Here is an 18,083-nt window from a genome sequence, read left to right as displayed (position 1 = left end):
TCCAATTCATCTCTAAGATGCCAATAGATTACTTACAATAGAAGAGCGATCACTACCTTCATGAGACAAGCTCAGTCAAAGTTATCAATTTTGATTGGCGTGATCTCATCGGCAACATCAAAGTGTCCTACCAAACGTGCAAAAAACACCATCTGTTGTTCCAACGTGAATTTGATATTTTCCGCCTGTGAAACATTGCATGTCAATTTCCTCCATTGCACACACAACAAATGGCTTCTTTTATGTAAGACTCACAAAGAACAATACCTTGCGAAAGCCATGCTGCTCGCCTTCATATTCCACTAATGCAACAGGCAGACCTTTCTGCTTCAGTGCCTCATAAATTTTGCAAGCCTGATCCGGCGGCACCACCTGCAAGATGTAGCAGATAATTGCCAAAACGCCAGGCATCAAAGTTGTTAGAATGCCAGAGATGCAAAGAGAAATATCTTGAGGCCGTTGATGAAATTTTATTTATCAAGTGGAAAGAGAAATCAAACTTATCTGATGCAATTTCATAAATGAGGAAATAAAAAGACGACCCTAATTTTGACACTGAATTTATTTCCCCTTCTTCATTCTATACTTTTCTCTTGATTTTTGGGGAGTAAAACTAGAGAGGCAGGGGACCATTGGAAAGAGCATGACTTGCATACCTTGTCTTCCAACCCTTGGAATAGAATTATGGGGCAAGAAAATTTCTCAACAGAATTTATAGGTGATCTCTCGTAATAATCCTTTTCAGATCCTGTAGTGCAATGAATGGATGATTGATACAAACACTTATCTGAGGCGAGATGAAACATGCACCAAAGCTTATTTGAATTACCAACAAGTTTGTCAAGGTAATGAGATTCAAATTTGTGCGTTTCTGCTCTCAACATGTTCAAATCAGCAACCTGTTCGTCAAAATAACCAACGGAAAAAGACCCTTTGTCAATGTTGTGAAAATTGCATTGAAATTGCAGCAAATAATGATGAAATTATAAATGAATCTTTAGTCAATGGGAAAATTAAAGTATCCCAAATTCCAAGTAAACGCCAACTACAACCAATGCATAGTGCCAAACTGTATGAAAATACACAGTTTGCTAGTTCATAAATCCCTACGCTAATGTCCTTAATAGTCAGCTCTTGCCAGTAAACTTTCCTGGAGATCCATTCGATAGCAAGACACGATGAAGATGCTATATATCATTCACTAGCTAGAAGAATGTCACCAAGAATGATCGATGATTATGTAATAGGAATTAATCTCCAGAATCCAGAGCTCTTTCAGATGTTTGTGTGCTTTCTCAGGGTAAGATAAGAACGAACTCCCCCTGGTGGTCCCAGAAAGAAGCCAGTTTCCTGAGATTGGTGCCAAATGGTAAATTTAACTATTCTGAAACTGACTACAGAGTAAATGAACTCACACCACAGAGGGAGGCCCCAGCTTTGAAAGTTTCTCTAAATGCTAGAGCAGCTAAGGTTGTATACCCACCAGCAGAGCCTCCAGTAATGCATAGACGATTGCCATCCGCCTTTCCGCTTTCCACCTGGATGATAAAGCAACTTCACCATACTGAAATAGTTCCAGCATGCTATTACCCAAGGAACACTAACGGAACTACCAAGTTGAAAGTAACCTACCAAAAATTTAGCACAACTACAACAGTCATCAACATCAACTATACCCCAGCGACCCAATAGCCGCTCTCTGAATTCTCTGCCATAACCTTGAACAAAAATTTTTGTACCATTTTTCAGTAGCAATGAAGAAGATCAATCAAATGATGGGCCAAAGCTAGCAATGTTTGCAGCCATTTACGTCAACAAAACTACATGAGGAATTGAAGAGAATAATGCATAGGGCTGTTGAGATGATAATCGTGCTTCATCACCATCCAAAGTTGGAAATCAGGTTTCGCAGAAATCAACAGAAAGATATGAAGCAGAAAGAGTTCTTGTTTAGAGACAAACCAGTGCTTCCACCGTAATTGACATCCACAAAGGCCCATCCTCTGCTAGTCCAGTACTGAATACTCAGGTTTAAAACTCCTCGTGTTTCACTCGTAGGCCCTCCTGTGCAGTTTTAAGCAAAATTACATAAACGCTTATGACTAACTAGTTCTATATGATTAGGCATTGATGCATGACAATGCTGCTTAAAACAATAAATTGCTAGTTACTCCTGCCAATTTTTTTTACCTTTTTTTTTTTGGGGGGGGGGGGGGGAGGGGGGGGGGGTGGTACCAGTTATATTTAGAATTGTCAAAAAGACCATTTTTCTGAAAAACTCAAGTTGTCTAAGCACTCACCGATAGCACTTCCCCTACAATGTACGCGGAAGTAACAGCAATCAGAAGATAAATGGGAGTGAAAAACAGAATGGCAACAAGAGGGAGTGCCAAGATCAGACTTTTGACTTGAACCTCTGATACCATGTTGAATAATCATTTTTGAGAAAGCTTAAATTGTTAAGAAACATGCCATGGATGTATACCAAGCATGTATGTCATTGAGAGTGTGCAATCATTAAAATCCATTGCACAATATATGACTTGAGAAGCGCAAAACTGAATATACCATATCAAATTAATTTTGAAAATGTAAGTGCCCCTAAATTGGTCGCATCTTCATTCAGCATCAGTTGTATAGACTGACTTGTTTTGTGCATCTATTATATTTAAAATTGATCCCAGTTACTTATATTTAGTCTGAAAAATCACTAATCAATCAAGATTACATGAAAATAAAGACTTACTTTGACAAGTAAGGTCAATTTATGATCCTTGAGAATGGAAATATTGGCACAAATTTCCCATGAAAGAATATATAGTTGGCAAGGTGAATTGAAATATGACAGGAACTGAGCAGCAATTATTGAAGTACCATGGCTATTTAACAACAGTGGAGGCTTTTCTTCCTGACTAGCTTGATAATCATGATTAGATGGAGGATAGAAGTATGCATAAGCATTTTGACCAGGAACTTCAGTTGGAAATTCAATCAGCTCTGGCAAGCTGAAATAAGACTGGTACTTCAAACTGTCCGGTGAAGAGGACCATATAATCCCAAAATCAATGACTTCTGACTTTTCATCATTGAAAGTCACCTGCAGACAATAAACAAAAGGAAATTATAACAACAATGAGAAACACTAATTACTGCAGCACAGTCCACACTTCAATAAATATGAGGAGATTACTACAGTAAAGTATTGCAAGCACCTTAGCCACAGATGTTGGAAGTACTCCTGATGCTCCCTCAACATATAGGCAATTGTTTCCTGAAGTCTGCAAAAGAAGAATGTGCACAATATACCAATCCATCAGCTTAAAAAAAATTATTAACAGCAATTCGTCATAAAGAAGGTATTGAACATACTATGTCTTGTATGTCTGTGAATGGAATGTCAAGCAATGATAATGAGCTCTGAAGAACGTCAATAATCGCAAGATGAGACCTTCCCCTCTGCCTGCAAGCAGATTCTAAATAATTGATATGAAGAATCATACAATAATTTGTATTTCGATAATGTTAATACCTTAGATCATCACATGGAAGAAAGCTCACCTGTAGCTGCAAGCAATCAGGGTCTTCTGTTTGTCGCTCTGGATAACTTCATAAGAGTTCATACCGAAAAACCATAATGGCCTAGCAAACTCAGCATTTAACGGATAAAGAGGCAGGACCTCATTTGTAGATTCAATCTATTGAATCATGAAGCACATAAAAGATACAATTCAGTTCCTTTCCAACTACATCATTGATAATGCTATGACTGTATTAAGTGGCAGTTGAAAGAGTTCACATATGTTACAATGATTCAATCACCTGTAGAAAACCTACAACTAAAATAATTTCTCCTCATTTATAATTTTCACGGAGTGACATCCAAAAGCCACACTATTTGACTAATGCAGTCTGAGTCTAGATGGAGTTTGATACAGAAATTAAGGAGATCAACCAAAATTATGGTATAAATCACCATGTGGAAAACCTGCTTTGGAATGGTTACCATGAGGAATGGTCGCTATGAAAGATCTTCAATGACATGAAGCACCTAGAATTCCTAGACTATTCAAAGTCGATAAGCATGAATTGCAATGGCCCAGGGTTAAGATCTTACCCACTTATAGAGATTCCAAAATCCATTCTGTTTATCTGTAATGAAAAATAGTTCACCTGCATGTGTTCAAAGCACAATGTGATGTCTGGCACAATCTCAAGCCACTTCACTATGAAATTTCTTTCTACGTTTTCACTGAGACATTACATGTCCACAACTTCTAATGTAAAATAGCTTTAGCATGCCCGACTCAATCATCCAAGCAGAGTGAGAAGGAAGAAAATTTGCAAAAATGTTGGATATAGATCACCTCACGAGTAAGGAGAGACATACCAGATGAATCCATGTACATATCATGGATACTACATGATTAAGGGACATTATAATATGAAAATACCAATAGAAAAAACTGTAGTGTCATTTTTTTAAACTCATTAAAGACCAACATGCTCAGATCATCATGAAAGCAACATAATAAAACAAATTCATCAAGGTGACCCCTTATTCGTTATTCAGGCAGATAAGCTAGAATTGGGAATAAGCCATTTACATTTGACGATTATTTTCGGGGATTAGGCTCCTCTTTTGTTCATTCACAACACAGTAATACTAGCTTTTACATTTCTTTAGCATCAAAGAACATCCGGTGACAAATGGACTTAAACCATTGAATGAGAAATCAATTTGCACCATTCAGTAATTTTAATCTGAGCCAAAAGACAGAAGTACCTTTTGGAGACCATTTAGGCTCAGTTGGTGACTCAACATGTTTAGGATCACGACCAGCAACACGGACATGCTTATAAATATCTCTGCATGGAAGTATTAAGAAAATCAACAAGACAGGGCAATGATGTGAATAAAGCACATTAATAAATTATAAGGAAAGGTTACGAGTGTGTCTTAAGAATCACAAGGAAGAGTTGATCAGACTAAGCCAACCGGAAAATGCAAAGAGTGCAATAAGTAATGTATCACGGTTGAAATTCACTTGGCTCATACACGCCAATAGCCAAACATTGTTCAAGGCTAAGGTAACAAGTTCAATGTGCAGCATGGTTACAGATGGAAATTACAGTCACTTCTTTGTATTAAAACACATGGAAATTATGTGATAGGAAATGCACTAGGGTCTCTGTACATCAACACTATCCAAAAATGGATAGTGTCTTAAAATTTATTGAAATAATCTGAAGTTTTCTTACACTACATATATGAACTACTAAAACAGTGCACATAAGGTCACATTGGAATAACAGGTTTAAGGGGACTCTCATATTAGCATTTATTTGTTTAAACAACCCATGTCTGTCAAACAAGTGAAAGGATTGTTGCCACTAAGTCAAAAGTAAATTTGAAATTCAAGAATGTAAGCAACAATGGCTTTGTTAATGGACATCAATCTCCATACCCGGCCTCCGAGATGTACCCAACCCAGAGCTCCGCTTTGTCCCATGGCATATTGGGATGACCCCACTCGATCCATGCTATCTTTTCACCCTTTGGATCCATCCGTGGAAAAGCATAGAAATCATTGCCGCTGATTAATACTTTGGGCTCTAAATTGCACCCAAAAAAAAAAAAAAAAACAAAACAAAATAGAAATCAGTAAGTTTCTGGTACTGTAGTGAACAAATTAACGTAGCAACCAACTAATCTGGCACTTCCAGCAATCATTTACCTTGTATATCCTTCTCACCAAGGCCAAAAGCTACAACCATAGTGGTTGGATTCAAACTGTCCTCACGCCGATCTATATCCATGTAAAAGCAATTGGGTAAGCGTCTGTCTTATAGTCTCTGACAAATAATCAATAAAATAAGCACCTGCAAAGAGTGACATACCTTCCCTTACGGTGACATAACGGCCAAATCTACTATCGAAAACTCCATCTGCATAACAAACTGAAGGCCCACCATAGTCTGGAGTAATTGGCAATGGAGGAGAATCTGTAGGAGATACAGAGTACAACAACAGAGAACCATTGATGCTTATTGATGAACGGCATACTGCTCCATAAAAAATTCGATAAAACACAAGGCTTCATTAAGCGAAACATAAAAACCACAACATGTCATTGCAAGTATGCTTCTGTAGGAGTCACCGCTCACAATAACTGTATTCTATAGACTAAGGAGAAATGAAACAAGAAAGGAACTTTACCACATCATTTCTAAAGTGGCATATTTATGCTTCAACTTCTTTTATTTTCCCCCTCCAATCGTATCTCAACATGTCTACCATCAATTAAGGTCTAAGCATAGAGCTTCCAATCCATGCATAAACTTAATGAAGAGACTGAAAACTACAATTGAAAATTCCACCCTTGACCGTGCATTACAGCCACTGCTGAGCTTACTTTTTAGTTGTAAGGACTGCTTGTACAGCCTCTGATCCTTGTAATTCGAGAAAACAAGAGTATCCCCCAAAATGCTAAAAGCACCACCACCATATTCCTGACACAGGGTCCTCACTGCAAACTCTTTCGGCGTGACGTCAACAGGTTCCTCTCCTGGTTTTTCCGGTTCTTTCACAAGAACAGAGCGTCTAATAATCAACATAACCATCCATAAGTCAGTACACTACTGAAAAATCTCGAGACTCATTCGCATGACAAAACCATAATAATAACAACCCGACAATCGTTTCACATCCACGAAAGCATCATTCCAGCACCAATTCACAATACCCAGAAAATGAATATTGCCCGAACGCTCAGTTTAATATGTTTATTCTTTATATCACGAAAAATGGTAAGTGGAGTTACGTACCCCGATTCACTAGGACGGGACTCGAGCCAGAGGAGGCGGCCGTCGCCGTCGACGGAGATGCCATCGAGCCTCTTGGAGGCGCCGCAGACGACGTCGGCGGTGATGGGGGACTTCCAAGAGCCGTACGGAGCTGTGACTCTCTCAGTCTTGGCTGCTGTTTCAGAGGATGACAGTGAAGAAGCCATGGCCTTGTACTTCCTGAGATGCGGTTTGATCGACGACAACGACGACCGGGCGACGAGGACTCGAGCGAGAGGACTGAAGTTGGACTTAGGGAAGGAAAGAGGAAAGCCGCGAGCGACGGTGGCTATGGCTGCGGAAGCCATTTCGTCCGGTATATAACGACGCGGTCGTTAACGTCTTGAAGAGCCATGGTTTCTCTCAATCCCAGATTTCGCGTATGATTGGGAAGGGGCCTCACCTGCTTTTGACGAATCCTGAGAGGACCCTTTTGCCCAAATTGAAGTATCTGAGCTCTGTCGGGTTTTCCGTCTCTGACCTGGCGAATCTGATCTCTGCTTCACCCTACTTATTGAATAGGAGCTTAGAGAAGCACCTCATCCCCACTTTCGGTAGGCTTCGGGACTTTCTTGGGTCCGATAAGAATGCCGTTGCAGCTATTGGACGCAGTCCAAGAATATTGTTCAAAGGTTTCGAGGCTACAGTTGATCCTTTCGTCAAGATTTTGAGAGATAATGGAGTGCGTGAATCAAGCATTATGTGGTTAGTTAAGTGTCATTCTAGGACGATGATACATTGGTACGATCGCCTCGAGGAAACGGTGGAGAAAACCAAGAGGATGGGCTTTGATGATCCTTCCGCGGCAAAGTTCACTGTGGCTATGTTAGCGGTCATGACGATGAGTGAATCGAAGTGGGAGAGGAAATTCGATGCTTACAGCAGGTGGGGTTGGCCTAGAGATGATGCCATGAGTGCTTTTGTGAAGTGTCCTCGGTGCATGACCATGTCCGAGGAAAAAATAATGGCAGTGTTTTGGTTGTGGAAAATATTATATCATATCACTGTTTTGAAAATATATTAAAGAAAACAGCACACACTAACTAATTATGTAATAAATTTTTGTTAACTAGTGTCGATGTGGCTCCACCATGTGATAGTCATGTTCAGTGTCCCAGAAAAAATCCCACGAATTAATGTCGTTTAGAGTAATTAATATACCTTAGTTTGGCTCATATCTTATTAAGTTTAAGATTTTGAGTGAAGCTGATTTAGCTTAATGTTGACTGACTATGAAGACGGAAAAAGAAGGCAAAAACTGCTGCCTTCTCATGCAATTTCTGAACCAGTATGCAGTGCTCCGTTGCTGCTCTAGTACTCTCCCCTAGCGGATGCAAAAATAATTCAGCAAAGCTAACGTAACCTTGAGGTGGCATCACTGTTAAAGTTGATAGGAACTACCTTTAATTTATTATAAACAACATTATCATTTATGTATGATTAACCATTAAGAAATGAAAACCTTCCGAGCATAGATAGGGACATGATCAACCAGTCCAAAAGCAATCCTCTCACTGGAATTCTTGTCGCCCAGTCTGGTAGATCAAACCAAACTCAGGAAGCGAAAGACCATGCCTTCTTCACTGTCATACTCGGAAACAACAGCTAAGAGTGAGAGAGTCACAGCTCCGTATGGCTCCTGGAAGTCCCCCATCACCGCCGACATCGTCTCCGGCACCTCCAAAAGGCTTGGTGGCATCTCCATCGATGGTGACGGTTACCTCATCTGGCTCGAGTCCCGTCCTCATGAATCAGGGTACATAACTATGCATACCATATATTTTTAATAAGAACAACACACTAATTAAACCAAGTATTCGGGCAGTATTGAGTTTCTGGGTCTCGTGAATTGGTGCTGGAATGATGCTTCCATAAATGTGTAACGATTGTCAGGTTGTAATTTTTACGGTTTTGTCAGATGAATGAGTCTCGAGAATTGTCAGGAGTGTACTGACATATGGATGGTTATACTGGCTATTAGACGCTCTGTTCTTGTGAAAGAACCGGAAAAACCGGGAGATGAACCTGTTGACATTACGCCGAAAGATTTTGCAGTGAGGACGGTGTGTCAGGACTATGGTGGTGGTGCTTTTAGCATTTCGGGAGATACCCTTGTTTTCTCGAATTACAAGGATCAAAGGCTGTACAAACAGTCCTTGCACCTAAAAGGTAAGCTCAGTAGTTGTTGTAATGCTTGTTGAAGGTCTGCTTCCTGTGGGAATTTATATTGAAGCCTTCAGTCTCTTCATAAAGAAGTTTACACGTGGATTTGGTAGCTCCATGCTTAGATCTTAAAAGATGGGAGATATGTTGAGATACGATTGGAGAGGATAAAGAACTGAACTTGAAGCAGAGAATATGCCTCCTTAGAAATGTTGCGATGAAGTTCCTTTCCCATTTAATTTATCCATAGTCTGTATCATACAGTTTTACTTAACTTCTGGTAAGCGGTGACTCTGAGGGAAGCATACTTGCAATGAAATGTTGTGGCTTGGAATTGACAAAACCACTTGGATTTCCTCATTCAAGTTTTGCTTACCGAAGCCTTGTGTTTTATCGAAGTTTTTATGGAGCAATATGCCACTCGTCAATAAGCATCACAATACTCTGGTTATATACTTTGTTTATCCTACAGAATCTCCTCCATTGCCAATTACTCCAGACTATGGGTGGCCTTCAGTTTGTTATGCCGATGGAGTTTTCGATTGTAGATTTGGCCGTTATGTCACTGTAAGGGAAGGTAAGTCACTCATTTCAGGAGCTTATTTTGTTATTCGTACTTATTGGGGACTATAAGACAGGCACTTTCCTGATTGGAAATAGATCGGCATGAGAACAGTTTGAATCCAACCACTACGGTTGTAGCTGTTTGGCCTTGGCAAGAAGGATATCCAAGGTAACTAATTGTCGGATGTGCCACATTAGTTGCTTGCTGCATTAATTTGTTCACTACAGTACCACAAACTTACTGATTTCTGTGACGGCCCGAGCAGCGGTGCGCCACACGGGGAGGAGGGATGGCAGTGCGTCCGCGCCTCGGTCCCTGGACATGCGCAAGGAATGGGTCTTCTCCCTCTTGTCCCACATCGCTTAGAGAGGGAGTCCAGGGCCAGTTTATAATGGCTTGGGCCTCTTAATTTTTGTGATGTGTTTTAAAGCCGTGAGGACTCAGTGTCTAAAGCGGACAATATCACACAATGGGCCCGGGTCGTTACAATTTCCTTTTTTCTTTTTCCATCCATTGTTTTTTTTTTTTTTTTATCGCCTGAAATCTAGAGCCCAAAGTATTAATCAGTGGCGATGATTTCTATGCTTTTCCACGGATCGATCCAAAGGGTGAAAAGATAGCATGGATCGAGTGGGGTCATCCCAATATGCCATGGGACAAAGCAAAGCTCTGGGTTGGGTACATCTCGGAGGCTGGGTATGGAGACTGATGTTCTTTTTGATCGGTTAACCTGCTCATGTCCATTAAAAAAGCTATTATTGTCACTTACAGTGTTGCAACAACTCTCACTTTTACAACAGACGTTTCAATGTGACCTTAGGTGCACTGTCATAGTACTTTGTATATGTAGTTTGAGAATACTCTAGAACTTATCAAGGAATGCCAGGTAAAATAGAGTTTAGGTTTAGAGACCCTGGTGCAGTGCCTAACAGGTAATTTTCTTATATTATCATACATAGAACTGACCGTAATCACCATCTGCAACCGTGTTGTGGAGATTTGAGTGGTCGCAAAACCTTCCATCTCATGCAGCACATTAAACTTCTCACCTTAGCCTAGAACAACCTGGCCACTGGCAAGTGTGAGCCGAGCGAGTTGCGACTTGTAATACAGCACTTGTTGCACTCTTTGCATTTTCCGGTCAGCTTAATCTGATCAACTCTTTATTGCTACTATTAAGACACATATGTAACCTTTCCTCATAATTTATCTGTGCGCTATACGCACATCAATTATCGCATTGATTGTCTCAGTACTTCTTTGCAGAGATATTTATAAGCGTGTCTGTGTTGCTGGTCATGATCCTAAACGTGTTGAGTCACCAACTGAACCTAAATGGTCTCCAGAAGGTATTTCTATTTTTTAGTTGCCGATTTCAATTTCGGAATTGCTGCTAAATTGATTTCTCATTCAATTATACAAGTTCGTTTGTCACCTGATGTTATTAAATGCTGAAGAAATGCAAGGCTGTAATATTGCTGTGATGTGAATGAACATGAAAGGAGCCTGACCCCCCAAAATAATCATCGAATTGTTAATTGGCCTATTCCGGATTTTAGTTGATCTGCCTGAATATTAGGGTCATCCTGGTTAGTTTTTTTTGTTTTATTTTGTTGCTGTCAGGATGATCTGAGTATATTGTTCTTATTTTTACGTCTTGAAAGGATGTTCTCCAGTCTTTTTATCGGTATTTCCATGTTATAATGTCCCTCAAACATGCATAGTCTACGGTATGCATCTGGTTTTATCTGGTATGTCTCTGCTTTATGGTAAGGTGATTTATTTCTTTCAATTTCACGAATTTTCTTCCTTTTTCGCTCTGCTCGGATGATTGAGTTCGGGGGCATGCGAAAGCTATTTTACAGAAGTTGTGGGTATTTAAATATTTCATGGAAAACACAAGATGAAATGTCAAAGATATTACATTGTGCTTTGAACACATGCAGGTGAACTTTTTTTAATTACTGATAGACAGAATGGATTTTGGAATCTCTATAAGTGGGCGAGTACGTGTTATCTTAACCCTGGTCTGTCGGCATTCATGCTCATCGAATTTGAAAAGTCTAGATTTTTTAGGTGCTTCATGTCATTAAAGATCTTTCATAGCAACCATGCCTTATTGTAGCCATTCCAAAGTGGGTTTTTAAAATGCTGATTTATACTGGAAATTTTGTTGATCTCTTTAATTTCTATATCAAACTCCATAAGAATTCTGACGGCACGTGAAAACTATAAATGAGGAGACATTATTATAGTCATAGGTTTTCTGCAGGTGACTCTGCCATTATTACATATTTGAGCTTTAAAACTGCCACTTGTACGCTAATAGCTTCATCGATCATGGTGTTGGAAAGGAACCGATTTATATATTTGACGTGCTTCACGATTCAACAGATTGAATCTGCAGATGAGGTCCTGCCTCTTTATCCATTAAATGCTGAGTTTGCAAGGCCATTATGGGTTTTTGGTATGAACTCTTCTGAGGTCATTCAGAGCGATGAACAGAAAACCCCGATTGCTTGCAGCTACAGGTGAGCTTTTTCCATGTGATGATCGAACGTGTTAACATTATCCTTATAGCAAATTGTTGTATGATTTCTCATATAAATTTATTTAAAATCTGCACACAGGCAGAGGGGAAGTCTCGTCTTGCTATTATTGATGTTCTTCAGAGCACATTATTGTCGCTCAACATTCCATTCACAGACATACAAGACATAGTATGTTCAATACCTTCTTTATGATGAGTTGCTGTAACTATTTTTCAAGCTGATGGTTGGGTAAATTGTGTGCATTCTGCTTTTGCAGACTTCAGGTAGTAATTGCCTTTATGTCAAGGGAGCATCAGTAGTACTTCCAACATCTGTGGCTAATGTGCTTGCAATACTTAACTTTACTAATCTCCTCATATTTGATGAAGTGTGGACAGTGCTGCAGCAATTGGCATTTCCCATTGTTGTTATGATTTTCTTTTGTTTATGGTCTGCAGGACTTTCAATGACGAAAAGTCAGAAGTCATTGATTTTCAAATAATATGGTCATCTTCACCAGACAGTCTGAAATACAATTCTTATTTTAGCTTGCCAGAGCTGATTGAATTTCCAACCGAAGTTCCTGGTCAAAATGCTTATGCATACTTTTATCCTCCATCTAATCATTTTTATCAAGCTAGTCAAGAAGAAAAGCCTCCACTGTTGTTAAAAAGCCATGGTACTCGAATAATTGCAACTCAGATCTTGTCATACTCGAATTTACCTTGCCAACTCTGTATTCTTTGGTGGGAAATTCGTGCCACCAATGTTTTCGTATAGAGCCACTTATGAATAAGTGTTTATGTAATCATACTTAAAATTGCACAGGAGGGCCTACGCATGAAACAAGAGGGATTTCAAACCTGAGTATTCAGTACTGGACTAGCAGAGGATGGGCCTTCGTGGATGTCAATTACGTTGGAAGCACTGGTTTGTCTCTAAAAGAAAAGTTTCTGTTTCATATCTTTCTCTTGATTTCTGCAAAACCTGTTTTCCGACTTTGGTTGGTAATGAAGCACCATTGCTATTTCAGCAGCGCTATGCATTATTCTCACCAATCCTTCATGGAGTTTAGTTAACATAAATGGCTGCAAACATCGCTAGTTTTGGCCCATCATTTGACTGATCTGTTTCATTGCTACTGAAAAATGTCATAAAATTTTTGTTCAAGGTTATGGCAGAGAATTCAGAGAGCGGCTATTGGGTTGCTGGGGTATAGTTGATGTTGATGACTGTTGTAGTTGTGCTAAATTTTTGGTAGGTGACTTTCAGTTAGTGCTCATTGGGTAGTGGAATACTACAACTATTTCAATATGGTGAAGTTGCTTTTATCATCCAGGTGGAAAGTGGAAAAGTGGATGGCAATCGTCTATGCATCACTAGAGTCTCTGCTGGTGGGTATACAATCTTAGCAGCCCTAGCATTTAGAGAAACTTTCAGAGCTGGAGCATCACTCTATGGTGTGAGTTCATTTACTTTGTAGTCAGTTTCAGAAGAGTTAAATTCACCATTTGGCGCCAATGTGGGGAAACTGGCTTATTTCTGGGGCACCAGAGGGAGTTCATTCTTATCTTACCCTGACCAAGCCTACAAACATCTGAAAGAGCTATGGACTATATAACATAATCATCCATCATTTCTAGGGACTCTCTTGTTGCTGGTGAATGATATAAAGCATCTTCATTGTGCCATGCTATTAAATGGATCTCCTGGAAAGTCTACTGGCAAGAGCTGGCTGTTAAGAACATTATGATCTCCAAAAAGCGGATTATGTTGATCTTGTGAGGCGCATCACCTCCAGAGTACAGTCATGGACTCATCGTTTTCTTTCTTATGCTGGCCACCTTCAACTAATCAAGTCAATCCTCCATTGCCAGTCAAGCCTACTGGGCAAGTGTCTTTATCATTCCTATAGCTATGCTGGACCAGATAGAGCTTATTCTTAGACAATTTCTTTGAAAGGGACTTGAGTTGGGCAGAGAGGGTGTAAAAATCTCATGGGAAGATGTTTACCTTCCTAAATGGAGGGAGGTCTAGGTATCTGGAGATTGCGTGAGTGCAATAAGACGGCTATGCTCAAACATAAGTGAAATTTATTTTCAGATAAGAAGTGGTTATGATGCAAGTGGGTCCACTCGATCTTCTTAAAAACTAGGAACTTCTGGTTGTAAAAATGCCGACCTGTTGCTCTTGGACTTGGAAGAAAATTCTACAACTCAGGACAGAAGTTCGCTTCGATTCCACTGAGGATAGGCGATGGCTTATTAGTGTCACTCTGATTTAATAATTGGTATCCTAGGAATCCTTTGAATTTATTTTTCACGGATTCCCTCATCTATAGCTCCGGTCTCTCTAGGCAGGCTTTGGTTGCTGATCTCTTCTTTGAGGATGGACGGGCTATCAGATCAGAGATTGAGTGTTGGGGTTCACCACTTCCCTCCTTGTTTGGAATCCAAGATCGATTCTATTGGAGAGAGAACTCGACGGGCTTGTTCTCGGTGGCCTCGGCTTGGGAATCCATAAGGTGAAAGAAGGCTAGAGTCAATTGGCATTGTTTCATTTGGGGTAATGTCATCCTGCCTCGATACCAACTGAACCTGTAGCTCATCACAAAGCTACACAGTCTCTTCTCATGTCTTATGGTAGGATTGATGCTGCTTCTTGCCCTTTTGCAACGAGGTGCCTGACTCTATTGATCATCTCTTTTTTGGATGCCGCATTACTCGAGTATTGCCTTCTTTTGGGCTACTAGATGCAATCTTCCCTGGACCAACAAGACTTGGGAGGAGACTCTTAGTTGGGTCATTACCTTGCTCTCCGGCAAGGAGTTTTACAAATGTGTTGCCTGTTTCTCCTTTGGGGCGCTTTGTCATATCATCTGGAAGAACATAACAATATTCTTTTCAGGGGAGCCGCTGTCTATTTTGGCCATGAAGAAGCATCTCCTCAAGGTTGTCAAAGATAGGGCTCTTACCTTCAAGAATGTTGAGAACTCTGCCAGAAACAGGAGGATGCAACGCTCGTGAGATGTGGACCCCATTATCTTCTCTTCCACTAATTGTAGTCCGATTGGGTAGGCATCTCGTTGGTTGTTAGGTTGCTTTTGCTAGGCATTGTTTGCCATTGGCCTTCTGCTTTTTCCGCAGCTTCCTTACACTCATAATGAGCATGTTCATATTGAGTGCAAGTTTTGGAGCCGTGTTGTTTGTACAATTTGATCTCCCCAATATATTGCTTACTTTTACCCAAAATATATATATATATATATATATATATATATATATATTTATTTATTGTAAGGCATATTTTCTTGACAGTAAACTGTGCATCAGTCGTAGTTGTTGTTTACTCGGAAGTCGGGATACTTAAATTTCCCCATTTTTTTGTGCATCTGGATTTTTATTTACAAACTCATCATTATATTATAATTTGAATTGTCACAATGTTATAAAGAGATGTTTTTCTATCGGTTATTTTGATGAACAGGTTGCTAATTTGAACATGTTGAAAGCATAAACACACAAATTTGAATCTCATTACCTTGACAATTTTGTTGGTAATTTAGATGAGCTTTCGTGTGTGGTTCATCTCTACTCAGATAAGTCCCTTACACTGATCCTCCATATGTTGCACTACAGTATCTGAGAAGGATTGCTACGAGAGGTCGCCCATAAATTCTGTCGAGAGATTTTCTTGCCCCATAATTCTATTTCAAGGGTTGGAAGACAAGGTACGCAAGCCATACTCTTTTCAATGGTTCCCTGCCCCTCTCTGTTGCTCCCCAAGAATTTGAAAAGTAAAGAAAGAAAGGAGAGGAGATAAGAAGTCCAGTGTCAAAACGAGGGTCCTCCTTTAATTTCCTAATGTATAAAGTAGTGTCAGATGAGTTTGACAATCTCTTTTCGATTGGTAAGTAATTGGTCATCGGTGGCCTTCAGATTGTTCATCACATCTCTGGCATTTCAACAACTTTGCTGCTCGGCAGTTTGGCAATTATCTAATATCGACTACCTCTTGCAGGTGCTACCGCCAGATCAAGTACGAAGGTGAGCAGCATGGTTGTCGCAAGGTATTGACATAAGCAAAAGTCATTTGTCGTGTGTGCAACGCAGGAAATTGACATGCAATGTTACGCAGGCTGAAAGTATAAAATTCACTTTGGAACAACAAATGCTGTTTTTTGCACGTTTGGTAGGACGCTTTGATGTTACCGATGAGATCACACCAATCAAAATCGATAACCTTGACTGAGCTTGTCTCATGAAGGTAGTGATCTCTCCTCTATTTTAGTAATTTATTGGCATCTGAGAGGAGGATTGAAACCTTGCTTTCTACTGTCTGCAATTGTTAATCACAAGATGCTGTGCTGCGCATGACTTTGGAATGTCCATGCGCATCATTTTATGTCCATCATGCTTTCATAAATGGCCAGATTGCGAGTATGAGAACTGGCTTCATTATTAAATCGCGTCAATTGCCCATTATGCTTAAATATGATGGTCGATTTTGCATGACGTTCTATTTTTCACTAAGCACAAATCGAGTTCACTTTTGTTATTGCAGAAAGGGCTACTGGCACCAGCAGACGCAACAAGTCCGTTTCCTTTGCGGTGCCCAACTTTGTATCACCCGTTTGGGATACTGCACCAGATGCAGTATTGATCTGTAGTTAGATTCGGAAGCTGGTGAAAAAGAAAAAAAGAAACGCAAAGTGAAATCTGAACTTTGAAGTAGGAGTTTCAATATAGTTGGCGTTGTAACTTTGGTGTGTCATAAGACCATTTTATTTTGGATTTCGGTACCCATTATAACAAAGGGGGCGAAACTTCCATTTGGGTCATTCCAAACAAGATCAACTTTAGGGCCCTAGCCTGTCTGGGGTGCCGAACGATGATACCCTGATTGCGTTGCTCCTCGGAGTCTCTTCACCTTTTGTCGTTGGTGGTCTAGGTTGAGGTTTGGTGTCTTAGGCATTGTTTGGTAACTATCCAAACAGTGTCTGATTCTGATTTTTTGTTCCCAGAATCAATTTAGGATGAGAATTGCGTTTGGTAAAATTTTTGTTCCCAATTTGTTCCCAAGAAGAGATTGGGAAGAGAATCAAGAATAAAGGAAAAAAAAAAAAGTTGATTCTTGTTCCGGGAACAAAATTGAGAATCAAAAATCTTATTTTTCTATTTTCTTCTTCTTCATCGATCGCCATCCCGCGACCACCGCCCACCGCCGTCCACCGCCGCCTGCCGCCATCTGCCATCACCGGTTGCCACCATATGCCGTCGCCGGTCGCCAGCAACTAGTCTGGCGAGCTCGCCAAAGGCTTGCTAGGCCAAGGCGAGGTCTCGCGAGCTTGTCGGAGGCTCGCCCAGCCACTGGCAAGGCTCTGGCTCCCCAGATTTGGTGAGGCCGAGCCTTGCCGATGGCCAGGCGGGTCTCGCCCAGCCCTACCGGTGGCTAGGCAGGTCTCACCCAGCCCCGACGAGGCTCGCCCAGCCCTGCCAATGGCGAGGTAGGCCTCACCTAGCTGCGGGCAAAGCTCGGCCGACGAGGGTCGGCAACGCTCCGATGAGGTTGCCAACCCTTGTCTAGCGACTGGCTTGAAGAAGAAGAAGGATAAGAGAAAAAAAGAAAAAAAAAGGAAAAAATTATAAAAATTATTTAAAAATTAAAAGAAATTGATTTGGATCATAATCAATGAACACGGTTAATTCTATTCCAGAATCAGAAATTTTGGACAGTTACCAAACGCATTATTTTACTCAGAATCAGTTTCAAGAAAAAAAGTAAAAAATAATAATTTCTTATTAGAATATATTCCTGGGAAAAGAATCGTTACTAGCCTTGTGCGGCCCTCTCTTGCCTCTTCTTTTCCTTTTGCCTGTTGTTTAGGCTGTTCTTCGCTTTGATCCCATCCGGCTCTCTTCCACTCACTCTGACTTGTTATCTTGTTGAGTGTAAGTTTTGTGGCACCAGATCTTTTGTAA

The 18,083-nt window shown here is 40.3% G+C and overlaps 2 protein-coding genes and 1 pseudogene across 2 annotated transcripts; 2 read left to right on the top strand and 1 right to left on the bottom strand.

Moving 5' to 3' along the window:
* Nucleotides 1–71: 71 nt before the first annotated feature.
* Nucleotides 72–7,151, bottom strand: LOC139881782 (dipeptidyl-peptidase 5-like). Its single transcript, XM_071866190.1, has 18 exons — nucleotides 6,826–7,151; nucleotides 6,414–6,601; nucleotides 5,899–6,003; nucleotides 5,736–5,807; nucleotides 5,466–5,613; nucleotides 4,784–4,866; nucleotides 4,115–4,170; nucleotides 3,559–3,695; nucleotides 3,370–3,460; nucleotides 3,213–3,278; nucleotides 2,875–3,097; nucleotides 1,963–2,064; nucleotides 1,633–1,718; nucleotides 1,416–1,538; nucleotides 830–899; nucleotides 657–748; nucleotides 268–372; nucleotides 72–185 (listed from the first exon to the last, which is right to left on the bottom strand). Exons 1-18 carry the CDS (start codon nucleotides 7,149–7,151, stop codon nucleotides 72–74), a joined length of 2,187 nt encoding a protein of 728 aa, XP_071722291.1.
* A 14-nt stretch (nucleotides 7,152–7,165) lies between these two features.
* Nucleotides 7,166–7,867, top strand: LOC139881781 (uncharacterized; the record flags this gene model as incomplete). The annotated part of the gene is made up of 1 exon (XM_071866189.1): nucleotides 7,166–7,867. A coding segment is annotated over one exon (702 nt), but the record flags the coding sequence as incomplete, so codon positions are not given.
* Nucleotides 7,868–8,414: 547 nt separating this feature from the next.
* LOC139881780 (uncharacterized) lies at nucleotides 8,415–16,353 on the top strand (annotated as a pseudogene).
* The last annotated feature ends 1,730 nt before the right edge of the window (nucleotides 16,354–18,083 follow it).

The sequence above is a fragment of the Rutidosis leptorrhynchoides genome, unplaced genomic scaffold (genome assembly GCF_046630445.1).
Source record: "Rutidosis leptorrhynchoides isolate AG116_Rl617_1_P2 unplaced genomic scaffold, CSIRO_AGI_Rlap_v1 contig194, whole genome shotgun sequence".
NCBI lineage: Eukaryota > Viridiplantae > Streptophyta > Magnoliopsida > Asterales > Asteraceae > Rutidosis > Rutidosis leptorrhynchoides.
This window is presented reverse-complemented; position numbering and strand designations above follow the sequence as displayed.